This window comes from Ochotona princeps, chromosome 29 (assembly GCF_030435755.1).
Source record: "Ochotona princeps isolate mOchPri1 chromosome 29, mOchPri1.hap1, whole genome shotgun sequence".
Classification (NCBI taxonomy): Eukaryota; Metazoa; Chordata; class Mammalia; order Lagomorpha; family Ochotonidae; genus Ochotona; species Ochotona princeps.
This window is the reverse complement of record NC_080860.1, coordinates 2,302,474-2,325,059: the sequence shown is the minus strand read 5'-3', so window position 1 is coordinate 2,325,059 and position 22,586 is coordinate 2,302,474. Positions and strand designations below refer to the sequence as shown.

Here is a 22,586-nt window from a genome sequence, read left to right as displayed (position 1 = left end):
CTCCTCACTCAGAATTTCTGTAGCAGGCTCTTGGACCAGATCACAACAGAACAGACCCGGAAGAAAGGACACATGAACCCGGAGACTTGGGAATAGGGGCCACCCTGAACCAGAGCTGGCAGTGACACATCTGCCATGGGCTCTGGCCTCCTCTGGCCATGGGCTCTGGCCTCCTGACGGCCTTCCGGGAACTGCTCAAGGTGGTTGCGGCCAACAGGACGCGATGGTCTTATCTCTGGGAGGAACCTTGGTTCGTCCAGCTGGCCACCTGGGAGCTCCTAGCTGTGGCTTGATACTTGAGTGAATCACAGCTCACACCTCTTGGGTAAGAACCCGCACTCAGGGGCCAAGGAGCTCAGCCTGGGGGGTGGTTTAGGGGCATAAGTGTGACTTCCCCTGGAGAGCTGACCACTCCTGATGAGGCTGCAGTTTCGTGTTCCCACTCTGATGCCCACCTTGGGATCTGAAGGCCACAATTTCACTGCTCAGCTAGTGAGCACCCTGGAAGCCGTCACACTGCTGCAACCAAAGCTTGCACTTGGAACTTCCAGTCCTCTCCTGACCCAGCCTGCTTTACTCAAATCCCACTTCAGAGGGAAATAGGGCCTCATTGGCCATGGGATATTCCTAACATACATGGTCCTTGTCCTTCATTAGCCGACTTCCCTTTGGAGTGGGGCCAGGACCTGCACTCTTGGAGCTGCTCTGGCCTCATGTCCTCCCCCAGAGTGGAGGTCCTGGGTCTTGTCCGAGCTGTGCCACGCACTGCAGGCCCCGGGGTCCTCACCTCGAGCATTCCTTGAGTTCATAAATGCCCCCTCTGTGTGCAGACAACTTAGAGGTCTTAATTTACGAAGTCGATTTTGTTGCTGTGTTTTCTGTTTACGAGTGTGATGGCCTGAACCGTCTGGAAACCCATGGCTATGCATTGGGAGGGAGATTCCACAGGGGACTCCGGGCACTTCCCAGCTGAGTCCCTGGGCTCACCACTTCCTGGCTCGGCGGCAGGCTCGGGATTACTGAGCAAGACCAGTCACCACTGAGGGGGCCACTCTGCTCCCCACATGTAAGCCAGGGCACACGGGCTCAGCCCCCATCTCTGTCACGTGGCTGGACGTGGCCCAGGCAGCACGGTCCTGCCTAACCGGCCAGCGGCAACTCTGTGCGAGTCACAGCTCTGTGCAAGTCGCTCAGGGGCCCAGAGCCCGAGTTCTGGAACTGATTTCTGGACCAGACTGCACAAGAATTACCCCACGCTCATGTTGGCCATCGTCGGCCTCAAGGGTGTGGGTAGCTGTTTATTTTGCTGAACAGCACAGATGTGCGCTGGCCTGATCGCTCTGGCTTTGCTGTGGGAGAGAGTCGTAGTGTTTTCCTGATTTCTGTATTTCTGTATTTCCTCCACTGTTGGTGACTGGTGATATTCCGCAGTATCTTCTTGGTTTGATATGGTTTTCGCCTGTGCCTTTTATCAAATAGGAGCATCTGTAGACTGTCTTTTGGAGGTGTGATGATTCTGTTTTGGAAAACCTTCCATATTTATCTCTTCATCAGTTGTGCGCTGCACTTCTGACTGAGTTTTGAATCCGGCCTTAATATCTAGCCCCTTTGAGAGCACAAGATATTTCACTGCACTTGACCTGGTCTGAGTGGGTTACGTGAGGTTTCAAACTCAAAACTGGTCTTATCATAATTAAAAAAACAATCGTCTGGAGAAAACTGAGTCTTACAGATAGCTGAATGATGCATTCTGCTAGGTGGTGTGTCTTCTTTGGGTTGTGCCCAGCCCATCCCTTTGCTCAGATTCTGTGGAGTCCCTCCTGGAGGTGGCTAGCCCTCCCTCAGCCCTCCCTCACGGAGGTGGTTACCCCTTCTTCACCTGCTTTTCCTTCTCAAGAGTGTCTTCCCCCTATCTAACCCTTTTCCACTCTGAGGCAAGCTTGGTGAATATCGATCAGCTTCGGAGGTCTTGGGGTCAAGTTCAAACACATGAGACTCACGTGGGCATTTCCAGTTTTTAATTTCCTTCCCTTTAAAGTGTGGATGACAGCATGCTGGTAGCATTAATCAGCTGAGTTAGTTTTCTTTTGTAAAGTGAAGCTTTGGGTCATTGGTGTCGCTGTTGTCAGCCGAGATCTGGGTGAGATTGTCAACTGGGCTGAATTGGGGCCCACTGCCTGAGGACCAGAAACCGCACCCGACTCAGTGGGGAATTCTGGGAGAACGCGGGTGTGCTCACGGAACATAGGGTTCCTCTCAGGACAGTCAGGGGCACGGGACCCCTGAGGCCCCTGCTGAGCTGCTTCTGTGACAGCCTCCTTGCTCTGGCTGGCACCCTGTGTCTTTAACCATGCCTGGCGCAAGGAATTGGATTGACTCTGCCATCCAGTGTGCTGTGCCAGAGGTGACTCTGACTGGCTGTGGGCAGGCTGGCAGGGGAGTGGGCATGATTCCCCAGCGTAGGCTAACTCTTGGCACCCAAGGCGCCGAGGTCGCGTTCGTGGGCAGTCATGACCGCTGCTGCCTTTGCCAGCTCCGCCCCTCGTGTCGGTCGCTCTGACCAGCACGTGGTGGAGTCGGGCCCTCCCTGCCCGTTTCTCTAGCAGCAATTCTTTGATTTCTTTTTTTCAAGTTACTTCAGCTGAACGTAATAATCATCGAGTGTGGGGTGCAGTGTTGTAATGTAGTTTATAGATAACGTATAATGGTCAGAGTAATAGGCCTGCCTGCCTCTCTGAATAGTCACCCTTTCTGTTCGGCGTCTTTTGACCCCTGTCTTGTGGCTCTTTTTTGGTGAATGGCGCCCACCCTGCCCTGTTTGCTCCGGCTATCACACGGAGTCTGGCTGCTTCTCTTCCTTGCTGCTGGGGGTCCCGCCCGACCCTCTAGAACATTCTTCGCTCCCCTTCTGTGACATTAGCACCTGCATGTTCCATTATGAATGAGGTCACACAGTGTCTGTCTGGGCTGTCCTGTTACTCCTGGGTGGTAGCTGTGAAGGCAGCGAGCCTGCGCTGTGCTGACGGAAGGCTGAGGTGGGGACTGGTTCACAGACTGACGCACACCAGGGCGGGACAGCAAGGACACACTTGTCTGAGAACGGCAAGACCGCGGGTTTGTCACGTCCCAGGCTTCTTGGGATGCCTCCCCTCTGTTGTGGATGACACGCTTTTCAGCTTTTGTTTTAAGATGGCGAGCCGGGGCCTTCCAAAAGTGTCTACAAGTTCTACCCTGACTACCATTGCTTAAAACCGAAGAGCCCCAGCTACGCTAGGGGTAAGGCTTGGAAGTTGGGAGAGTGGCTCTGCAATCTTGTGAGCTCTGAAATCTGTGCCCCGGCCACTCTGAGGCCGAAGCCAGGTCCACTGGAGCAGACCCTAGAGGCTGCTTTTAGGATGGCCGTGGGATCCAGCTGGTCACCCGCTGCCTCAGTGCCCTGCCTTCTCCGTCAGCTCTGCGTGCACCTGCTCTGCCCTGTGGTGAGTGGGAGGGCCAGTCAGCACCTCTGCCTGTCGTTTCTGTCCTCCTTCCCCCTTTTCCCTAGGGGCCAGCTCCACTCATCCCTCGTCCTCCCATGGTGACTTCCAGTTCTGCCAGCAGGGTTTGTGGCTGTGTTTTCTGTGTGACCCACACATTGTTGCCAATGCTGGAAATCCCAGCAGGGACAGCTTCCCTTCTCTGCCCTGAGACCTCCATGGGGCTACTTCCAAGACCTAGTCCACCCTTGTAACTCTTATGCCCAACTTGGGCTTGGCACTCAGAGGTATACACTAACCATCTGGAGTGTTCAACTGTTCCCTTGATTTTTCACCAGGTGCTGGACCTGAGAGTTCTCTGAGGTGCCCGTGGTTCTGCACAGAGTCAGCGGCCCTGGGCACATGCCCTGCAGGAGTGCGCTGTGGAATCTGGTTTCCAGGGTTCACTCTGATGAGATGAGGCAGTTGGCCTTGAGAGTGGAGAGCCACACAGCTCCGCTCAGCTCCTTGGCTTGTGGCACTTCCTGCTAATGGAATGACTCTGGCTTCTAGTTACCCTCCACCCTCGTCTGCTGATGCCATTACAGCCCGCCTCACCCTTGCTGCCTTCCCCCTTTCCCATCTTCCAACCACAGAATCTTGACGTAATGCTAGAATCACCTGAGACTACTGAAATCATACCTTTCTCTGACTCTATGTGACAGGCACAGTGGAGGTGGTACGAGCTCATAAAATGATCCCCGTAAGGAACAGTCAATGTCTGTGTTCTGCTGCATTCTTCGGAGCTCTGTGACCTTGCACTTACATGAATGTGTCCGAGCAGCGAGCACCCGGTGTGGGGTGATTTCCCAGTGAGGATGGCATGGGCGTGGATGCAGGGGGACCCCACCTTGCTGCAGCGTGCTGTCCTGTTACCGTACCAGTGTGCTGCAGCAGGGTACAGCAGTCTTGCACGTGTCATTCCATGCTGTTACTCTGTATCCTCCACGGCCATACCACCTTGAACACGCCAGATCTCGTCTGTTACGCTGCATGTATTACCAGTGACCACTGCCTCTGGGCCAATCTGAAGTAAACAGCTTGCTGGTTGGTGACCTGGAGGGAGAATCGGGAGAGTCGGGAAGGTCTGGCCGAGAAACCAATTCCTGGGATTTTACTAGAATGAGGCGGATTCTCTCACACATTTCCATGTAGCTGTGCAAGACTCAGGGTCTGAAAAACATAGGTCCTGGGTCGGTGTGTTGTGGTTTTGGTTTTAGAGGCTTTGGGAGTTGACGTCGGGGCTCGCAGGGCTATGGCCACTCCTCTTGCCCCGCCAGTCTGAGTGTTAATTTGCTTGCACGTGGTGTTTCTTTCTAGGTGTGATGCGTCCGTGCTCTGTGGGCAGCCTCTGGGGCACAGTCCCTGTACACACCCTGTGTCCCAGCGTTGGGGACGACATGCAGATGGCTTCTCTGGATGTCATTGCTCCTTCCTCTGTGACGAAGCCGGTGTGCGTGGGTGCTGGGCTTGAGCTACTTCCTTGCTGAAGTTCAGGGTACTAAACGGCAAGGGGACAAGTGCAAGTCCCCAGGAGTGTGCGTGGTCCCAGCAGTGATGCTTGCTCTACCTTCTCGCACTGTCTTCAGCATGTTCTGGAGCCACAGGGGGCCTGCATCCCATGGCCTGTGGCGCGGAAGCTCTGGTCTGCTCCGTGAGGGAAGCTCTGGCTCTGTTGGCTTTGTCTTGGAATATGTGTCATGGCCTCCCTGATCCACAGTCCTGGTGGATGTGGGGTCGTCATGGCAGTTGCGCCCCCATGTACAAGGAAGGTGTTAAGGCTCTGTCTTGATTAGCACTGTGGAAATGAAGGCTGTCCTTGAAAATGGAGAGTACATCCAGGATCCCAGACGTCTGGTACAGCAGTGGCCGCCAGTCAGGAGTTCACTGTGATGTTTCCGTTGCTTGCGACTGAACTGGCTGTGGCTGTTGGTGTGAGTCAGGGTAACTTGATGTTGGTTGGTGTAACAAATGGCCCTGGGTCTCGGCAGCTTCCCATGGCCTAATGAGACTTGGAGGGAGTACCTGAGTGCTCTTCAAGTCCAAGTAATCATCAGAGACCCTGGCTGCTTCTGTCCTATGCTGCGTCATCTGGAAACTGTGCCTGTTGCTATGCCATCTTTGAAGTTTCCATGGCAACCCTGGAAGGGCCCTCAGGATGTTTTCAAAGGCTAGGACCGCAGGCGGCTTACTGCTCTGCAACCATCTTCCACTGGGCCACCAAGAGGCCTGGCCTCAAGGGCCTCGCTCAGCATCTTGGAAGGCGAGGCGGTGGGGCGGAAACCTGTCAGGTGTGTCCCGCCACTTACCACCCTTGGCACCGTATCTGTCCCTTGCCATGCGCTCACCCAAGTGCTTGTTTCCCGTCTTCTATTTTTTAAAAATAGCCAACCTCACCTTCTTTTCTGAACTTGTCTTGAACTTAAGTTTATACCTTTCATCCTCATTATCTGTTCATGTGCTGTCCGTGGTTGAAGTCTTTCCCCTATCTTGGTCTCGTCTCTTCTGTCATAAGCTCATCAGCTTGTCCCCAAAGTGGTTGGCTTGCAGGGGTTTTGTTTGTCTGGAAAGGGCTGGTTGGTGTTCCAAGAATGAAAACAGCTTCTATTTTAGTTCCTAATTTATGTAAAATCTCTTAGCAGAGTAGAAATAGAAATTTTCTTAACTTGACAGACAGTGCCTTCCAGAACCTTGCAATGAACACACTGACTGGAAAGTTGGAGTGAGGGAGGCCAGTGGGCTGTTAGCCTCCCTGTGCTGGCTGCTCCTGGTGTCCAGCCCAGCCAGGGAGACACGGCGGCTCGTGAGCTCTAACGCCCGAGCTTCGGGCTTTCGTGTGTAACATGCCCGCTCAGAAGGAAGGCCCGCGATTGCGTCTGTCCCCGAGCATGTAGTTGCCCAGGGCTGCAGTTGGGACTGGGTTGAGCTGGTTTGACTGCCGCTGTCGCGATGGCCACCTGTGGGACAGACAGCTGACTGCGGCCTCAGGCCGCTGTGCTTCAAGTGCCCAGCGCAGATGCTGCCGTCCACTTGGGCCAACACCGCCATCCTTTGTGGAAGACGTCCTAGGCTGAGGAGATCCCAGCATTAGATGGCTAGATGGAAGGAATTGGTTTTGTCACCTGTAGGCATCTTTACTTAACCCAGTCAGCATGACTTCCTGAACTGTGTTTCTTCCTGGAAGGCTTTCTACCCATGCGGCCATCCCAGGAACCGTCTCTGGGGCACCCATGTGAATGTTCCAAACTGTCTCCACCAGGATTAACTGCATTTGTTTCCCGTTGCTGGCTCTGAGTCCAGCTTCCCTCCAGTGTGCACCCTGGGAGGCAGCCGTGATGGCCCACAGCGGAGGCCTGAATTGCATTTCTGGCTCCTGGTCCCAGCCCTGCCTATTGTAGGTGTCTGGGGGATGAACCAGCAGATGATTTAGCTCAGATAGCTAAATCAATCCATAAATAAAAATTCCCAGGGAAGTGGAACTTCATCCGTGTCCACATGCAGGAGGGGTTCCCTTCTGAAAGGTGCTTTGTGGGGAGGTGACATTGTGGGGGAGGTGATATGCAGCTTTGGAGGTGAGTCATCCAAGGCTTTGTGCTTCCCTCCTTGCTGTCTCGTGCTGTTTGCTCTGGGAGAAGCCAGCTGCTGAGTTGTGACGTTGTTTGGGCAGCTCTGCCGAGAGGTCCGAGTGCTGCCCATGCAATGTCGGGGTGTGCACCTCACACGGCCTAAGAGCTGGCAGCTCTGTCCCTGCCCTCGGTGCTCTGCTTCGTGCACTCTGGACTCTCTGTGCCCCGGGGTTTCCTGCTGTGACCGGCCCATGTGGGACCAGCTGAGTTCATACCATTAGTTGCATGCCAGGACCTACACTCAGGGGAGCCACAGGTGGCGGCTCATTTGAATCAAGCGTGCAGCCTGGCGGAAAGGTGGTGCCAACGCCCTCCTGTGCTCCAGGGACCGAGGGATTTCCTTTGTGTGTCTCCCAAGGACAGCTGGGTGGTATCAGCACAGCATTGAAGCCAGTGCTGCCTTGCCGAGAGGCCATTCCGTGTTATCCTGGGAGTGGCTCATGTGTGTGGAGATGAAGGGCAGGAAGGTCCCTGTGATGGGGGTGACAAGCGTGTCGTGATCTCTCACTGGAAGGCAAAGCCTGATGCTTCAACTCTGAGTGCTGTGAGAGAGGTCTCTGAACATAATGTGCTATTGTTTCATGTGATGGATGATCTGCAGCCCAGCCCGGCACGAGTCCTTGGGCTGTGCGTGGGATTGCCCTGGGCTCTGTGGGGTCCTTGCTTTGTTGAGCCATGGTGGTTCTGAACTACTCAGCTCTGGTTTCTGAACAGAACAAGCCTGGAGCCTGGCCTGCCTGGACCCCTTCTGGAAGGAGGTTGGGAGCTATGCCATTGGCTGTGGTGGCATTTAGCCATTTCAGCGGGTTTCATGGTGGCACTTGGGTCTGTTTCCTGGAAAGGTTAAGCTGCCCAGGAAAGGAGGCGTGAAACGTTAAGACAGGAAGTTTGCTTGGAATTTGATACAGATTATTCTCCATGGCTGTCCCCATTGATGAGCTAAAATGTGGTTTGATGCCAGTATAAGTCACCACAGTGGGAATTACTAGGCAAGTAAAATAATGCCACTTGTGTATCATGAAATGCTGCCTGGTTACCTCCTGATGAGATTTAATGCTGTCAGATTCATATATATATATATGTATTTTTTTCCAAGCAGTGAAAACATGAACCCAGCTATCCGGCTGATCTGAGAGAATGCAATGGCTCATGTGTGCACTGGGCAGTCCAGCGGCAAGCCTGGCTGGGTGGCCGCATGAGGAGCTCAGCTGGTCTCCGGGTCCACACTATCAACTCTGTCTAGTCATTCACCTTCCCTCCTGGGTGGGTTTTTTCTTCAGTGTGTGGAGTGTGTACATTTCATCAGTTCAGAATCACCTGTGGGAGAGGCTGAGTTTTGGCTTCCTGCAGCCCCAGTTGGTTGCTTGGGCTCTGAAGACTGCTGTGTTTGGCTGCAGACTCACTCACCTTGGGGTGTGAGCAGTGTAACTGATGAGGCATGTGCTGGTCATAGCCTTGTTACCTGGGTTGGCCTTAGTTGTTGGAAACACGCTCATGTTTCTTCACCTCACACTTGGGCAGCCTTGAGTGTGTCCAGAAGGGTTGATGGGATGCCTCTGGGCTGTCAGCTAGCTGTATGTTTCGGGGGTCTCATGGACTGCTCCTCAGCCTGGGTTGTCCAAGGAGCCTGGGGGCATCCCTTGTTGATCTGCTCTGCTGTGATCACGTGGAAGCACTTGATGACCCTGACTGGGGTGCTAGGTGGACAGTGCTTCCCTGCCTTGCTGCAAACATCCTCTCCAAGCTGGAGCCCATGTGCTCCGTTGTCTTGGTGAGGGAGGCTCTCCAGCTTCAGGCCATCGTGGAGACCCAGGGTGTTCCTCAGTGGCACCTGCTGAGTGAGGGTTGGAAGGTTGAGGACCATTCCCCAGGAAGGCCCCTCAGTCCTGTCTCTACGGGGCTTGGGAATGTTCCTGTGTGTGTGTCACCCAACCGTCTCGTATCCAGAACTCCCTCTATATTCTAGGGAGTCGAGGAGTGTCCTGGGCTGTGACAGGGGAGTTGGCAGGGACAGTCGCAGGATAGCCCAGCTGTCCATGGTGCTCTGGCCGCTGCCCGGGGGCTGTTGCTGGCCCTATGCATCCCTGTCCTTTTCCGTTCTTTAATGAGTCTTTCAGGCCTTCTGCTTCTAGGCAGGGGCTGTCGTTTAGCATTTCCTGAAGGTGCCAGTATTCACTGCCAGCTTGGACGAGGAATTTGGCTTTCTCTGGAAGGCTGCTATTGAGGAGGCTTCAGTGGTTGTCTGTAGTGCGAAGGGTCCCTGCTCAGCAGGTGGCTGGCAGTTGGGGTGAGCATCCAGGAGGCTGCTAGGCACCTGCTGAGGGCAGGCGCTGAGGTGCACAGTGGACCCGTGTGTTTCTTAGCCACACTCAATCCCAGCTTGGCAGAGATCCTGCTCATCCCTGAGTTCAGACCAAGCAACGGCCATCCAAGGCCTTCTTCTTTGACTGTGCCATGGGGGCCGGGGAGCTGGGGAAGCTTTGAAGTTCTCCTCCTGATAATTAAGTAATCCGTCCGGAGTTGACCCCAGTAGCTTTTCTCACCACTCACTGACCACAGCAGATCACATGGCCCTTGGAGCATGAATATTTTTTAAACTGGAGGCCTATGCAAAGAAAGCAGCTGTACCAGGGTTCAGAGAAATACCCAGAAGGCAGGGGCAGTCAGTGCGGCAATGCAGGATGCTTTAATTTTCAGGAGAATGCTAAGAAATGAAGGCTAGGGATGTTAAGTACCATTCAGAACTGCACTGTGTAAGTGCTGTAAACTGTTATGTAAGAAGCAAATCAAGAGAGGTATGGGGTTACAAAGCCAGCCTGCATCCGAGTGGACAAAGGAACTGCCATTAAACTGAGCAGTGTTTAGAGGATCCAGTTCTGCAGGTCCTGACCTTGGTGGCCAGAAGCAATGAGCCCACCCCTCACCCCACGTGGCTGTGCAGCCAGTAGGCTCAGGACCTGCTCTGGCGGCAGTGGTGGGTGTGTGGGGGACCTGCTCAGGACACCATAGGCTGGCTGACCAAACACTGTCACAGGACCACAGAGGCCTCGATGGTGCCGCCTGGCCCAGCAGATGGAGCAGGTGGCGCCTTTCATTCTGTTTTTTTTTCCCCCGGTCCAGTTAGTCACCCTTTCCCTCCAGCAGTCTGACCTGGTATTGACCCACATCCAGGTGCTGTTGCCACCTGGCACCATTTGGATTCCTGGGGCACAGGCTCCGTGGAGCCACTTGTGAGCATGCGCTGGGTGGCTCAGGACTGTATGCCTGCAGAGTGCGTGTGGCCGCCTGGTGAGCCGGGGGAGCGCAGGGTCTGACTGCGGGGGCTCAGGTCTCATTAGCAGCTGCCCTTGCTTGGAGGAGCCATGGTGCCCCTGAGGGAGCAGGAGAACCCTCACTTAATGAGGTCCTTACGAGTGCAGACACACAGGAATTCTGCCAAGCGACAGGAGAAAGGGCGCACGCAGAGGCAGAGTCCCAGCGAGCTGGAATATTCTCTGCATCACTCAGCTATTCACTTGCCATGTGTGTGTGCTGTGTGTGTGTATGTGTGCACAGGGCTGGGGTGTGAGTGAGGGCTACACTAACCCCTGTGTGCTGTGTGTGTGTATGTGTGCACAGGGCTGGGGTGTGAGTGAGGGCTACACTAACCCCTGTGTGCTGTGTGTGTGTATGTGTGCACAGGGCTGGGGTGTGAGTGAGGGCTACACTAACCCCTGTGTGCTGTGTGTGTGTATGTGTGCACAGGGCTGGGGTGTGAGTGAGGGCTACACTAACCCCTGTGTGCTGTGTGTGTGTATGTGTGCACAGGGCTGGGGTGTGAGTGAGGGCTACACTAACCCCTGTGTGCTGTGTGTGTGTATGTGTGCACAGGGCTGGGGTGTGAGTGAGGGCTACACTAACCCCTGTGTGCTGTGTGTGTGTATGTGCGCACAGGGCTGGGGTGTGAGTGAGGGCTACACTAACCCCTGTGTGCTGTGTGTGTGTATGTGCGCACAGGGCTGGGGTGTGAGTGAGGGCTACACTAACCCCTGTGTGCTGTGTGTGTGTATGTGTGCACAGGGCTGGGGTGTGAGTGAGGGCTACACTAACCCCTGTGTGCTGTGTGTGTGTATGTGTGCACAGGGCTGGGGTGTGAGTGAGGGCTACACTAACCCAGCCGTGTACCCTGGAGTCTGGTGCTGGTGGCCCCTGGGTGTCACATGAGTCCTGCTCACCCCTTGTCCCTGGGCATGCAGCAGGACCACCTTGTTGGCCCTGTCGTTGACTGGGGACTGTGTCTGCTATTGTTCAGCCTTGCGTTGTCTGGGAGGGGCGTGGCCAGAGCTGTCCTGGTCCTGTGAGGCAGAGATGGGTGTTCTAGATGCAGAAGCTGGCATGGGACGGGTACCATTTGGGCAGGGGTCACGTGCACAGGCGCTGGGGGCGCTGCTGACTCGGGTGCCTGAGGGCAGCAGGGGATGGAAGTTCTTCTCTCTTTTACTCTTGAAATTATGAGTCCAAGGAATGTGCTACTTTTCTAAAAATTAACATCACACTGTGCATCTAAACCACGCCCCCAGCTCCTCTCTCCCAGAATCCTTGCACGGACAAGACCCAACTGGTCCCCCTTGCTCTGTCCAAATTCCACAATGTTGCCCGGCACGGCTTTCCTTTCTTCTCCAAGGAGATGAAGAAGCGGAAAGGAGTTCCAAAGAGAAATCCCTGGGCCGGTCTCTGTCGCAGGCGCTCTCCTCCGGGCTGGCCGCAGGCAGCAGTGGGGAGCAAGGACTTGTCTGAGGAACTTGGCGTGCAACTCTCAGAGCCGTCGGTTCCTGGAAGCATTGGGATGCTGTCAGGAAGACAGAGGCGGAGGGGAAGAAAGCTGTGGCCCTTGTCTCCGCCGTCTCCGGGCCTGCCATGGTGATGCTGATAAAATCAAATCAGCTGGAAGCAGGGCGAGTCGTTAGTGTGAGAAACAGCCGTGGTGTTGGCAGCTGAGAATGCGGAGGGGCCCAAAGCGTTTGCTCATTACCGAGATTTATTGTTTCCAGCTCTGGGAAAATGTTGGTAAGCAGAAATCAGGCTGCTCGCGCCAGCCCGTGAGATGCTGAAGCCTTGGAAGGAGGGGGAAGGGGCCTGGTGTGCCGCGGCTGGGCAGCGAGATGCATGACTTGCCCAGAGCTGCTGCGGGCGGGAGTCGGACAGACAAAGCAGAATAAACCAAACAAGGGGATGTTGATCATGCTAGCCTTCTGTTTTATTTGAAAAAGAAAGGGAGAAGAGCGAGGAAAAGAGGAGACAGAGATATGCCCACAACTCAGGGCTGGGTCAGCTGAAGCCAGGAGCCCGCAGCTCCGTCTGGGTCGGCTTGTGGGTGGCGGGAACCCAGGTACCTGGGCCATCTTAGCTGCTTGGCTGGGTGTGCACTGGCAGGATGCCGGAGCCAGGAGCTCCTCCAGGACGTGAGCCCAGTGCCCGCTCCCCCATGCCCATGCCAACTCTTCTGTTGTTAATACAGTACTTGTTGAGTAGAGCAAGTGGCAGGCGCTCACGCACTCAGGTACCAATGCTCGCTCACCCGCCTGCAGCGTTGTTAGTCCTGTTTGCTCTGTGTTTCTTCAGATCTTAAATGTGTGTCAGAGACATCATTTCAGCTATGCACATCAGACTGGTGAATGATGTGAATCTGTGTGCCAAGTGTAACGGGAGCCCTGGGTGCCTCCTGCTGGTGTCTGGCTTGTTCGTCCTCTCCAAGATAAGTGTCACCACCCTGTGTATTTCCCAGAGTGTCTGATATAAACTCTATGGGAGTTAGTGCGTGCACACCTGCCATTTTGTAGAAAGTTTGCTGCACCTCTCCTTAAGCAACTTCGTCTTCTCACTGCTTTCTCTAAAAAATGGAGATGCGAATTAGCATACCATAAAATTTACCTTTCTGAAGAATACGGTTCCACGGTTCTTGGTGTATCTGTGGAGCTGCTGTTATCTCCACTATGTAGCGTTTCAACAGCCTGGAGAAACCGCATCCTCCCCATCCTCCCAACCTTGGCAATCCCTCGTCTGCTCTTTGTCCTTGAGGATCTGCTGCTTCTGGGCAAGCTATGATGTGGAATCAAACGTTGGTTTTATTAGTACTTTTATTTATTTATTTTTTATTTTTGATGATGCTTATTTGATCAGGGTGGGAAGGATTGAGGATTAGGGGAAAGTGCGTGAGACCGCTGTTGCCGAAATTTCTTTTTCTTCCTTGTGTATCTGGGGGAAGAGTGGAGACAAGTGGGGAAGCCAGCTTCCCAACCGCCCCAGAACCTGGGACTGGGGAACGGCCATCCAGTGTCAGCCCGGGGTTCCCAGTCTGGAGCATGTTGTGAGGGCTCTGTTGAAATGATTTCAATAGTTCTGAAAAGCTGTTCATCTCGCCAATGCAAGGAGGAGGAAAACCTTTCATTGTCCTTTGGCTAACATAGTTCACCTTTGAGTCTGTTTGCCCAGATATTTGCTGTCATTGCTTGGCTGGGATGGTTGTCCAATTTGTTCTGTCCCCCTTCCTCTGCTATGGCGCCACATGTCTTATACAGAACCCAAAGGGCTGCCATGTCCTCCGTGGGCATCTGGGCATGCCGTCCACTGCTGTGTGTAAGCCACTGAGGAGGCCCAGCTCTGACATACACTCTACGGTCAGACCACAATGCTACAACTCTCCCCATGGTCAGCATCTAGCAGTTCATTTGGGGATGGATCCCCAGAGACCTCGTCTGAGGTGATCCCAGACCTGACTCGTGTGTGCTTGCCAGTATGGAGTCTGGCTCATTCTGAAACCCACATCAGCCTACACACACTGGGAATTATAATGGCCGGGTCAGTTCTGTCTTGAGCCCCATCTCATATGCAAACCAATGGATGCTGCGGTCCAGACCAACCCAGCTCACTACACACTCAGCCCTCAGGTGCATCAGCGGGAGCTTCAGTCTGGTCGGAGAGACCCCAGTAATCCCTACTAGGCCTGCCCCCAGCCCTGGTTCCCGGCTAGTCTGTCTTACATACATACCATTCGGCTCTTGTCCACATCGAGGGCATTGGAGCCTAGCTCAAGCCAAGCACATTCGTGCCGATTCTCCAGGATCACATGCATGATTGGTTTTATTTTCTAAATGAGGAAAGCAAGGCAGCAGTACAAAAAAATACATGTGATGAAATATTCTGTTTTTGCAGAATGGCAGGCTGTAACTTGTCAGGCAATTTCCCATTTCTTTCTTTTTTTTCCCTCTCAGAAGAGGCCTGGACAGACCTTGTTGACCAGATCTGGATTTTGTGATGTTTAACGAGGGAAAATGCATCTGAGTGTCGACTCTCAACCGCTTATGATATGCCTTCTTTAAAGAATATGGTTTGGACCACAGCCTGTGTGTAAACGCCTTTGTGTATGTGTTTTCCTTGCTTATTCGTTTTACAATAGTAGATTCCGTAGGACTCGGTATATGGATGCTTAGAAACGCTGCCGCAGAGTTACCCTCCCCCGTGGAAATGGACCCTGCTTCGCCCTGACCTTCAGGCTCGCGTGCTCCGTGCTGCAGCCTTTGTCGTCCTTGCTTCTGTGACATCATGAAGTCTTGCTGCATGCAAACGCTGCCTCGTGTTTATTCCTGCAGGGAACTGTGCAGTTCTCACCCCGTGGTTGTCGTGAGGGGCTGGTGGGGCATAGGCCTGTGTGTGCATGTGTGTTCTCCTCTCTCTCGGGTTCGCCCCCAAGTAAGTGGCCAGGTCACGTGTCGACACAGCGTTTCGTTTTTGGAGGACTTGCCGAAGCGTTTCTTGAATCAGCTGTGATGTCTCTCATCCTCAGTAGCAGTGCATGAGGGTTCCAACTTTTTTACATCCTTGGCAACACTTTCTGTCTTTTTTTTTTTTTTTAAAGTATGTTTGTTGGGCCCGGCAGCGTGGCCTAGCGGCTAAAGTCCTCGCCTTGAAAGCCCTGGGATCCCATATGGGCACCGGTTCTAATCCCGGCAGCTCCACTTCCCATCCAGCTCCCTGCTTGTGGCCTGGGAAAGCAGTCGAGGACGGCCCGATGCATTGGGACCCTGCACCCATGTGGGAGACCCAGAAGAGGTTCCAGGTTCCCAGCTTCGGATCGGCGCGCACTGGCCCGTTGCGGCTCACTTGGGGAGTGAAACATCGGACGGAAGATCTTCCTCTCTGTCTCTCCTCCTCTCTGTATATCTGGCTGTAAAAAAATGAATAAATCTTTAAAAAAAATAAATTATGTTTGTTTATTTACCTTCATTTACCTTTTATTTAAAGGGAAGAGAGATCTTCTGTCGGCTGGTCCACTCCCCAAATGCATGTGGCAGCCAGCGCTGGGCCAGGCTGAAGGCAGGAGCCCTTCGCTCAGTCAGAAGCTCTCATGTGGGTGGCAGGGAGCCAGGTCCTGAGCCATCCTCTGTTGCCTCCCACAGTGAGCCTACCAGGAGCAGAGGAGCTGGGACTGGAACCAGGCATTTGAGATGAGATACAGAGGGCACGGGGCCCTCTTAGCTGCTGCAGCACCTCTGGCTCTGTGTCTGTCTGTCTGACTGTGGTCGTGTCGAGCTGTGAAGTGGCTTCTTGTCTCATTTGCACTCCCCTTAGTGGACGAAGACATGCAGCATCTTTTTATTTGCATGTCATCGTTAGAGAGAAGTCTAAGCAAATATTTTGCCCAATTTTAATTGGGTAATTTGTCTTCTTATTGTTAGGCTGTACGACTTCTGCATACATATCAGACATACAACTATTCTCTCCCATTCTACAGACTTTCTGATAGTCTCCTTTGAAGTATCCCTGTTTGTAATGTTTGATAAAGTTTAGTTTTCTGTGTTTCCTGTTTTTGATGTCACATCTGGGAAACCATTGTGTATGCAACTTCACAAAAAAATCATTGCCTGTGTTTCTTTGGATAGTTTGCTGATTTTATTCTTACATTTGGGACTTTGATCCACTTTCTGTTCACTTTGTATCTGGTGCATGGCAGGGTCCATTACATTTTCCTAGCATAGATGTCCAGTTGTCTCAACATTGTTTATGGAAAGGGTGATTCTCCTTGCCATTGAATTGTCTTGATGCATAAAGAGTGTAAGGGTTTATTTCTGGCCCTCAGTACTGTTACTTGGATTTATGTACCTGTCTTTATACCAGTGCCATGCTTCCTTGAATACTGTAGCTTTGGAGTAAGCTTTGAGATTGATGGGTGAGTCCCTCAACATTGTTCTTCTTTGTGAAGATTGGCCCGGCTGCTCTGGGTCCCTGAATTATCATGTGGACTTTGGGATCCATTTGTCAATATCTGTAGAAAAAGTGCCGAGGTTGGTGTGGGGTATGTGGATCCATCTGGGATGGCAGTGGGGTATGTGGATCCATCTGGGATGGCAGTGGGGTATGTGGATCCATCTGGGATGGCAGTCTTAGTGATATTCAGTAACATAGTCCATGAACATGGGATGTCGTTCCATTTATTTCGTTCTGAAAAATTTCTTTCAACCTTAAAAAAAGAGATTTATTTATTTATTTATCTATTTATCTATTTGTTTATATTGGAAAGGCAGGTATACAGAGAGGAGAAAAGACAGAGAGAAAGATATTTTGTCTGCTGGTTCACTCTCTAAGTGGCCACAATGGCCAGAGCTGATCTGAAGCTAGGAGCCAGGAGCTTCTTCTGGGTCTCCCACACTGGTGCAGGGTCCCAAGGCTTTGGGCTGTCCTCAGCTGCCTTCCCAGGCCACAAGCAGGGAGCTGGAAGGGAAGTGGAGCAGCTGGTATACAAACCAGCACCCATATGGGATCCAGGCACATGCAAGGTGAAGATTTAGCCTCTAGGATATTGCAGAGTCTTCTTTCCATCTTTTATAGCGTACAAGTCTTGCACTTCTTTTGTTAAATGTTTTCTGGATGAACGATGTATCCTTCATTCCATTCTGGAACTGTTCGTCGTTGGTGTGTAGAAATAACATTTCAGGCCTGGCTGACTCCATCTTTTTTGGCAGTTTTCTTTTGTTGTCAGTGTGTGTGTGTGTGTGTGTGTGTGTGTGTCGGGGGCGGCGGGGACTTTTTTGGGGTGTTCCACACAGAGGTCATGCCATGTAACCTCAGTGTTTCTCGTTTCTTGTTCTGCCCAACTGCCTGCCAGAAGCGAATGTTGACCAGAAGTGAGAGATTTCCCTGTTCTCTGTTGGGGCAGGTGTTCAGTCTGCTGTCCTAAATGTGACACCAGCTCTGTTTTTTTAATTTTTTTTTTTCCCCAAATGCCCTCTCTAGACTGAGGGCTTACCTGTTAGTTTCTATTTTTTTTTATGCAAAGGGAGTTGTTATTTATAAGACATATTTTCTGCCTTGATGGAGACAGGCATATTGTTTTTAGCTTTATTTCTGTTGGTTTTTGTAGGTTGTTTGTGCTTGGTCAGGATGTGTAATTCTAAGTGGCCGTTTCCTTTCTTTGCTTCACCTGTGCGTGGCTTTCATGTCCATGTGGCTGCTGGGCGCATGGTGTAATTTGGGGGGAGTCCCTGCCCCCCTCCCAGGAGGAGAGAGAGTCTGTGGGGGATTCCTGCTAATGCTTTGTTAAACGTTGGATGGACTGTGTCATTGAAGCCGGCTGCCCCTGGGTTTGTCTCTGTTGAAAATTCTGCACGCTTAATTCAATTTCTCTATTTGTTATATTGACTCAGATTTTCTACTTTTTATTAAATGAATGTTGGTAGTTTCTGTCTTTGTAGACCTTTCCTGGTCTTCTCTTCTGTACAGTCCCTTTTGTCACTGTGAGGTCCACGTTAATGTCCCCCTTATCACTTCTTTTTTAAACAATGTACCCCCTTTCTTTTTTTGGTGAAAAGGGTCCCCAGCTGTGTTCATCTTTCCAGCAAACCAACTCTTACTGGTTTTGATTCTCTCTGTTGCACCTGGCTGTTTCTCTTCTCCTAGTTCATATATTCCCACTCCAGCATTTATTCTTGCCATTCTAGTCCTTGCTTTCAGCTGGCTTTGGTTTTTCTTTCTTAGTTATTGAGATTTCGTTTTCTTCTTTCCCCTGATGACACTGTTGCTGTGAAACACCCACAGGCACGGTTCTCACTGTGTCCTCTCGCCTTCTGCTGTGGCTTGTGGGCATTTCTGCAGAAGCTACTCCCGGCTTTCCTGGCTGCTTCTGTGACATGCGGCTTGTTGCCGAATGTCCACTTGCCTGTGACGCTCTCCCTGGTTTCACTTGGAGACTCTCAGCCCACCTGTGGTGCCACTGTCAGCTGCAGGCGCTGTTGCCACCTGAGGATGCAGTGCAGACGGTGCAGATGGTGTAGCCTCTGCCCTCCACTCTGGAACACAGAGGCACACAAGTGTGGTTTTTATTTTGTGATGTGGGTTCTCTCCATTCCACAACAGAACGTGTCGGCAGCAGGAAGCGGGTGTGAGGCCTGATGGTGAAGGTGCCCACGTGCCACCTGGGCACACAGGGGTGTGAGGCCTGATGGTGAAGGTGCCCACGTGCCACCTGGGCACACAGGGGTGTGAGGCCTGATGGTGAAGGTGCCCACGTCCCACCTGGGCACACGGGTGTGAGGCCTGATGGTGAAGGTGCCCACGTGCCACCTGGGCACACAGGGTGTGAGACCTGATGGTGAAGGTGCCCACGTGCCACCTGGGCACACGGGTATGAGGCCTGATGGTGAAGGTGCCCACGTCCCACCTGGGCACACGGGTATGAGGCCTGATGGTGAAGGTGCCCACGTGCCACCTGGGCATACAGGGGTGTGAGACCTGATGGTGAAGGTGCCCACGTGCCACCTGGGCACACGGGTATGAGGCCTGATGGTGAAGGTGCCCACGTCCCACCCTGGCACACGGGTATGAGGCCTGATGGTGAAGGTGCCCACGTCCCACCTGGGCACACAGGGGTATGAGGCCTGATGGTGAAGGTGCCCACGTGCCACCTGGGCACACAGGAGTGTGAGGCCTGATGGTGAAGGTGCCCACGTCCCACCTGGGCACACATGCAGCACCGGCTCTGCCTCCTGCCTCCAGCTCTCTGCAGTTGCAGATCTGGGGTGGCTGTGGGGACTGCTGGAGCGTGTGGTCCTCACTCGTGTGTTGGAGCTCTGGGCTGAGTCCCTGCCTCCAGCTGCTGCCTCCAGCTGCTGTGGGCACACGGGGGGTGAGCCAAGGGGTAAGGGCTTGCTGCTTCTGACTCCCAAAGAAGATACAATAAAACACTTGTTGAGACATTGGCATGGAATTACAATTTTGTCAGAGTGTGCCAGTGGGGAGGACTGTCCATCAGAGCCCAGTCCTGTCCGTGTGGGGCAGCAGCAGGGAGCGTGTCCTTGGCTTCTTATTTAACTTTCCCAACGAGCCCAAACTGCACCAAAACCCTCATTTCTTTTACTATTCCTATTTGACATAATACTATTTAGAATTTTTTTTTAAATTTGTAGTTAAAAAAGAGGGAGGGACAGAAAAGGGAGGACTTTTATGTACTGGCTTGCCCCCCAACAAGTGGCCACAAGGACCAGGGCTGGGCTGGGCCGAAGCCAGGAGCTTCTGCCAGGTCTCCCACATGGGTATAGGACCTGGATTGGAAGTGGAGCAGCTGGGACTTGGATCTGAAGCTGGTGTCGTAGGTGCAGCCTTAGAATGCTGTGCCACTAGCCACCTCCACGCTTATTTGTTAAAAATTCTAAATAGCCATCTGATGATGGGGAGTCAGGGAACCACAGGGAGCATGGTTTATTTGAGTCAGTTACCAAGAGACGAGGCGGGGAGGAAGGAGGCGAGAGAAATCTTTCGTACTTCTCTGCTGCTTTACTTCCCAGATGGCCTAAGGCCAGGCTGGGCTCGGCTGGAGCCAGGAGCTTCTTCCGGATCTTCCGTAAGGGTGCCGAGGGCCCAGGCACGTGGGCCAGCTCGCGCTGCTTTTGCCAGGCCTTTACCTGGGAGCTGGATGGACAGCAATGATGTTGCTCTCCGCTTGGATGCTGAACCTCGTAGCTTAGAAAAGCCCACGATTCCCACCAGATGCCAAAGCCCAGGGAGTTTGCATCCATGATCCGTGGGCACAGAGAAAAGTAGCAAAAGCCAGAACTAGGGCCTGGCATGTGCCTCGTGATTGGAGAACCTGAGAATGTGGGTGAGATGACCCAGGCGTTTCCGGGGCGGTGCTTGGGCTGTGGGATGGGCAGGAGTGAGCTGTGAGTGGGGTCCCGAGGTGGAGCAATGCCCAGCATCCCACTCAGCAGGGCAGTCTGCTGCCCACCGAGCCCGAGGAGGCGTGGGGCACTGCTGGGTGGCCGTGAATCAGGTCCTGCCGAGTGGAGTGTGGACAAAGCTGGATGCTGCAGCTTCCTGCAGCCTTGATATGCCGCTGAGCCCCGGCTTCCACGCTGAGCTCTCATGTGCTTCTCTCCTAGGGCAAATGGCTCCCTGCACGAGATCCTGCAAGTGGACTTTGGAGTGGACAACAGCAGCGGCCTGGCGGGGGCCCAGCAGATCACCTGGCAGGTGGAGTACCCGCTGGAGGACGCCGCGAGCGCACTGGTCGTCTCTGAGATCTTTGTCAGCCAGACCAGCTTTGTGGGCATCGTCCCTCTGGCCATGGTGAGAAATCGGGGCTCGGGAACGTCTCCCCGAGAGGCCCTCTCTCTGACGGCTTCTGACAGGGAAATATGCTCTATGTTGCATCTTAACTGTGCGTTTCATAATGACTGCTTGGAAACTGCTTGGGGTTCGCTGTGCAGCTCGCCTTGTTTGCCGTAGGTTGCTGAGTGGTGTCCGGGGCAGCTTGCTCTTCATCGTCCACTACTCCCTGCCCCCCAAGTCCGTCATGGTTGCAGTGAGTGAAGATGGCTTTCTGGGAGAGAATTGGGGTTCTGTGGCGGGAATGGGAGCTGTCAGCCAGGGGCCAGCCCCTGTGGCAGGCTTCAGCCGAGAGTGCCCCGTCGTGTGGGGACTGGCAGCCTTGGGTGCAGATAGACTGAAAGGGTCTGGTGGGGACCAGTCAGCTGTCCCCAGGTGGCGTCCTGTCCACAGAGTGCTGGGTGCTGCTTGGTTGGCTGGCCAGTGACTGAATTCCTCCCCTGACGCTTGGCTGGAGCCCTGTCCACAGCCACACTTGGGGCTACTCCAGGAGTCCCTGCGGGCACCCCTCGGAGACAGCAGCCTGTGTTCTGCCATGCCCTTGCCTGGGGACCTGAGAACACTCCAGGCTGACGCCCTCCTTTCCCAGGCCGTCTGTTAGGGAGGCAGCTTCCTTGCTTACACGGGCTGAGATTTGCACCTGCTCCCTGCTAGCCCATCCTTCTAACCACGCTGCCCCGTGTTTACCTTCTTGGACATCACTTGTGGGTGCCCAGGGTCCACTGGCAGACTTCCTCCACAGAAGGAGGACTCGCAAGGGAAGGGCTCTGGTCAGGTTTGTCCCTGTTTGTGCTTGCTGCCTTGTGCTGTAGCCCAGGCCCCTTAGCAGCCATGGCTTAGTGAGAGGAAGCATGAAGGGCCGTAAGGAGTGGTGAGCCTGTCCTGCCTTTCCCCTGGTGGTGGTGCTGGTGGTGGTGGTGGTGCTGGTGGGGGTGCTGGTGCTGGTGGGGGTGCTGCTGGTCGGGGTGGTGGTGCTGGCAGTGGTGGGAGTGGTGGTGGGGGTGCTGGCGGTGGTGCTGCTGGTGGTGGGGGTGGTGGTGGGAGTGGTGGGAGTGGTGGTGGGAGTGGTGGGAGTGGTGGTGCTGGTGGGGGTGGTGGTGGTGCTGGTGGGAGTGGTGCTGGTGGTGGTGGGAGTGGTGGTGGGGTGGGAGTGGTGGTGCTGGTGGGAATGGTGGTGGGAGTGGTGCTGGTGGTGGTAGGAGTGGTGGTGGGGTGGGAGTGGTGGTGCTGGTGGGAGTGGTGGTGGGAGTGGTGGTGGTGGTGGTGGAAGTGGTGGGAGTGGTGGGAGTGGTGGGAGTGGTGGGAGTGGTGCTGGTGGTGCTGGCGGTGCAGGGTGTTTTTGGGACTGTCTGTGGTTCCCCACCTGGCCCATCGTGGTCTGGCTTCCCTTGGCACTGACAGCCTCGGGGCTTGTGAGGCTGGGTGGTGCTGGGTGTCACAGCACCTCTGCCGTGAGGGGCGTCCCAGGAGGACCGGTCCAGGGAAGCAGCAGCGGGTGGTTCAGCTCTCCCCTGCTAATGTGTCTGAGCTCCAAGAGGGAATTCTGCTCACTGCTCTGAAGGACAGGTGTCTCCTGCACGCTGTCCTCCCCTCCCTGTCTCCCTCTCCTTGTCCTCCTCCCCAATCTAGACTTGGAGAGGGCAGTGGCCTCTGACCCCGGGCGCCTTCTGCGAGAGGCAGGGCGACAGGAGGTACAAGCACAAATGGCTCCTTCCTGCGGGAGTCTAACCAGTTCTGTGGGCAGAGCATGACAGCGTCATCTTTATTTTTAAAGGACCAGTGCCCAGGAGGAGTGGGTCCCACTGCCAGG

At 53.9% G+C, this 22,586-nt stretch overlaps 1 protein-coding gene across 1 annotated transcript in view; it reads left to right on the top strand.

The window, feature by feature from the left end:
• The window catches only part of TMEM132B (transmembrane protein 132B), a 112,898-nt gene that overhangs the window by 46,633 nt on the left and 43,679 nt on the right, over positions 1 to 22,586 (top strand). Inside the window, exon 3 of the mRNA XM_058656639.1 lies at positions 20,551 to 20,641. Coding sequence (XP_058512622.1) covers positions 20,551 to 20,641 — 91 coding nt within the window. The remainder of the gene's footprint in view (positions 1 to 20,550; positions 20,642 to 22,586) is intronic.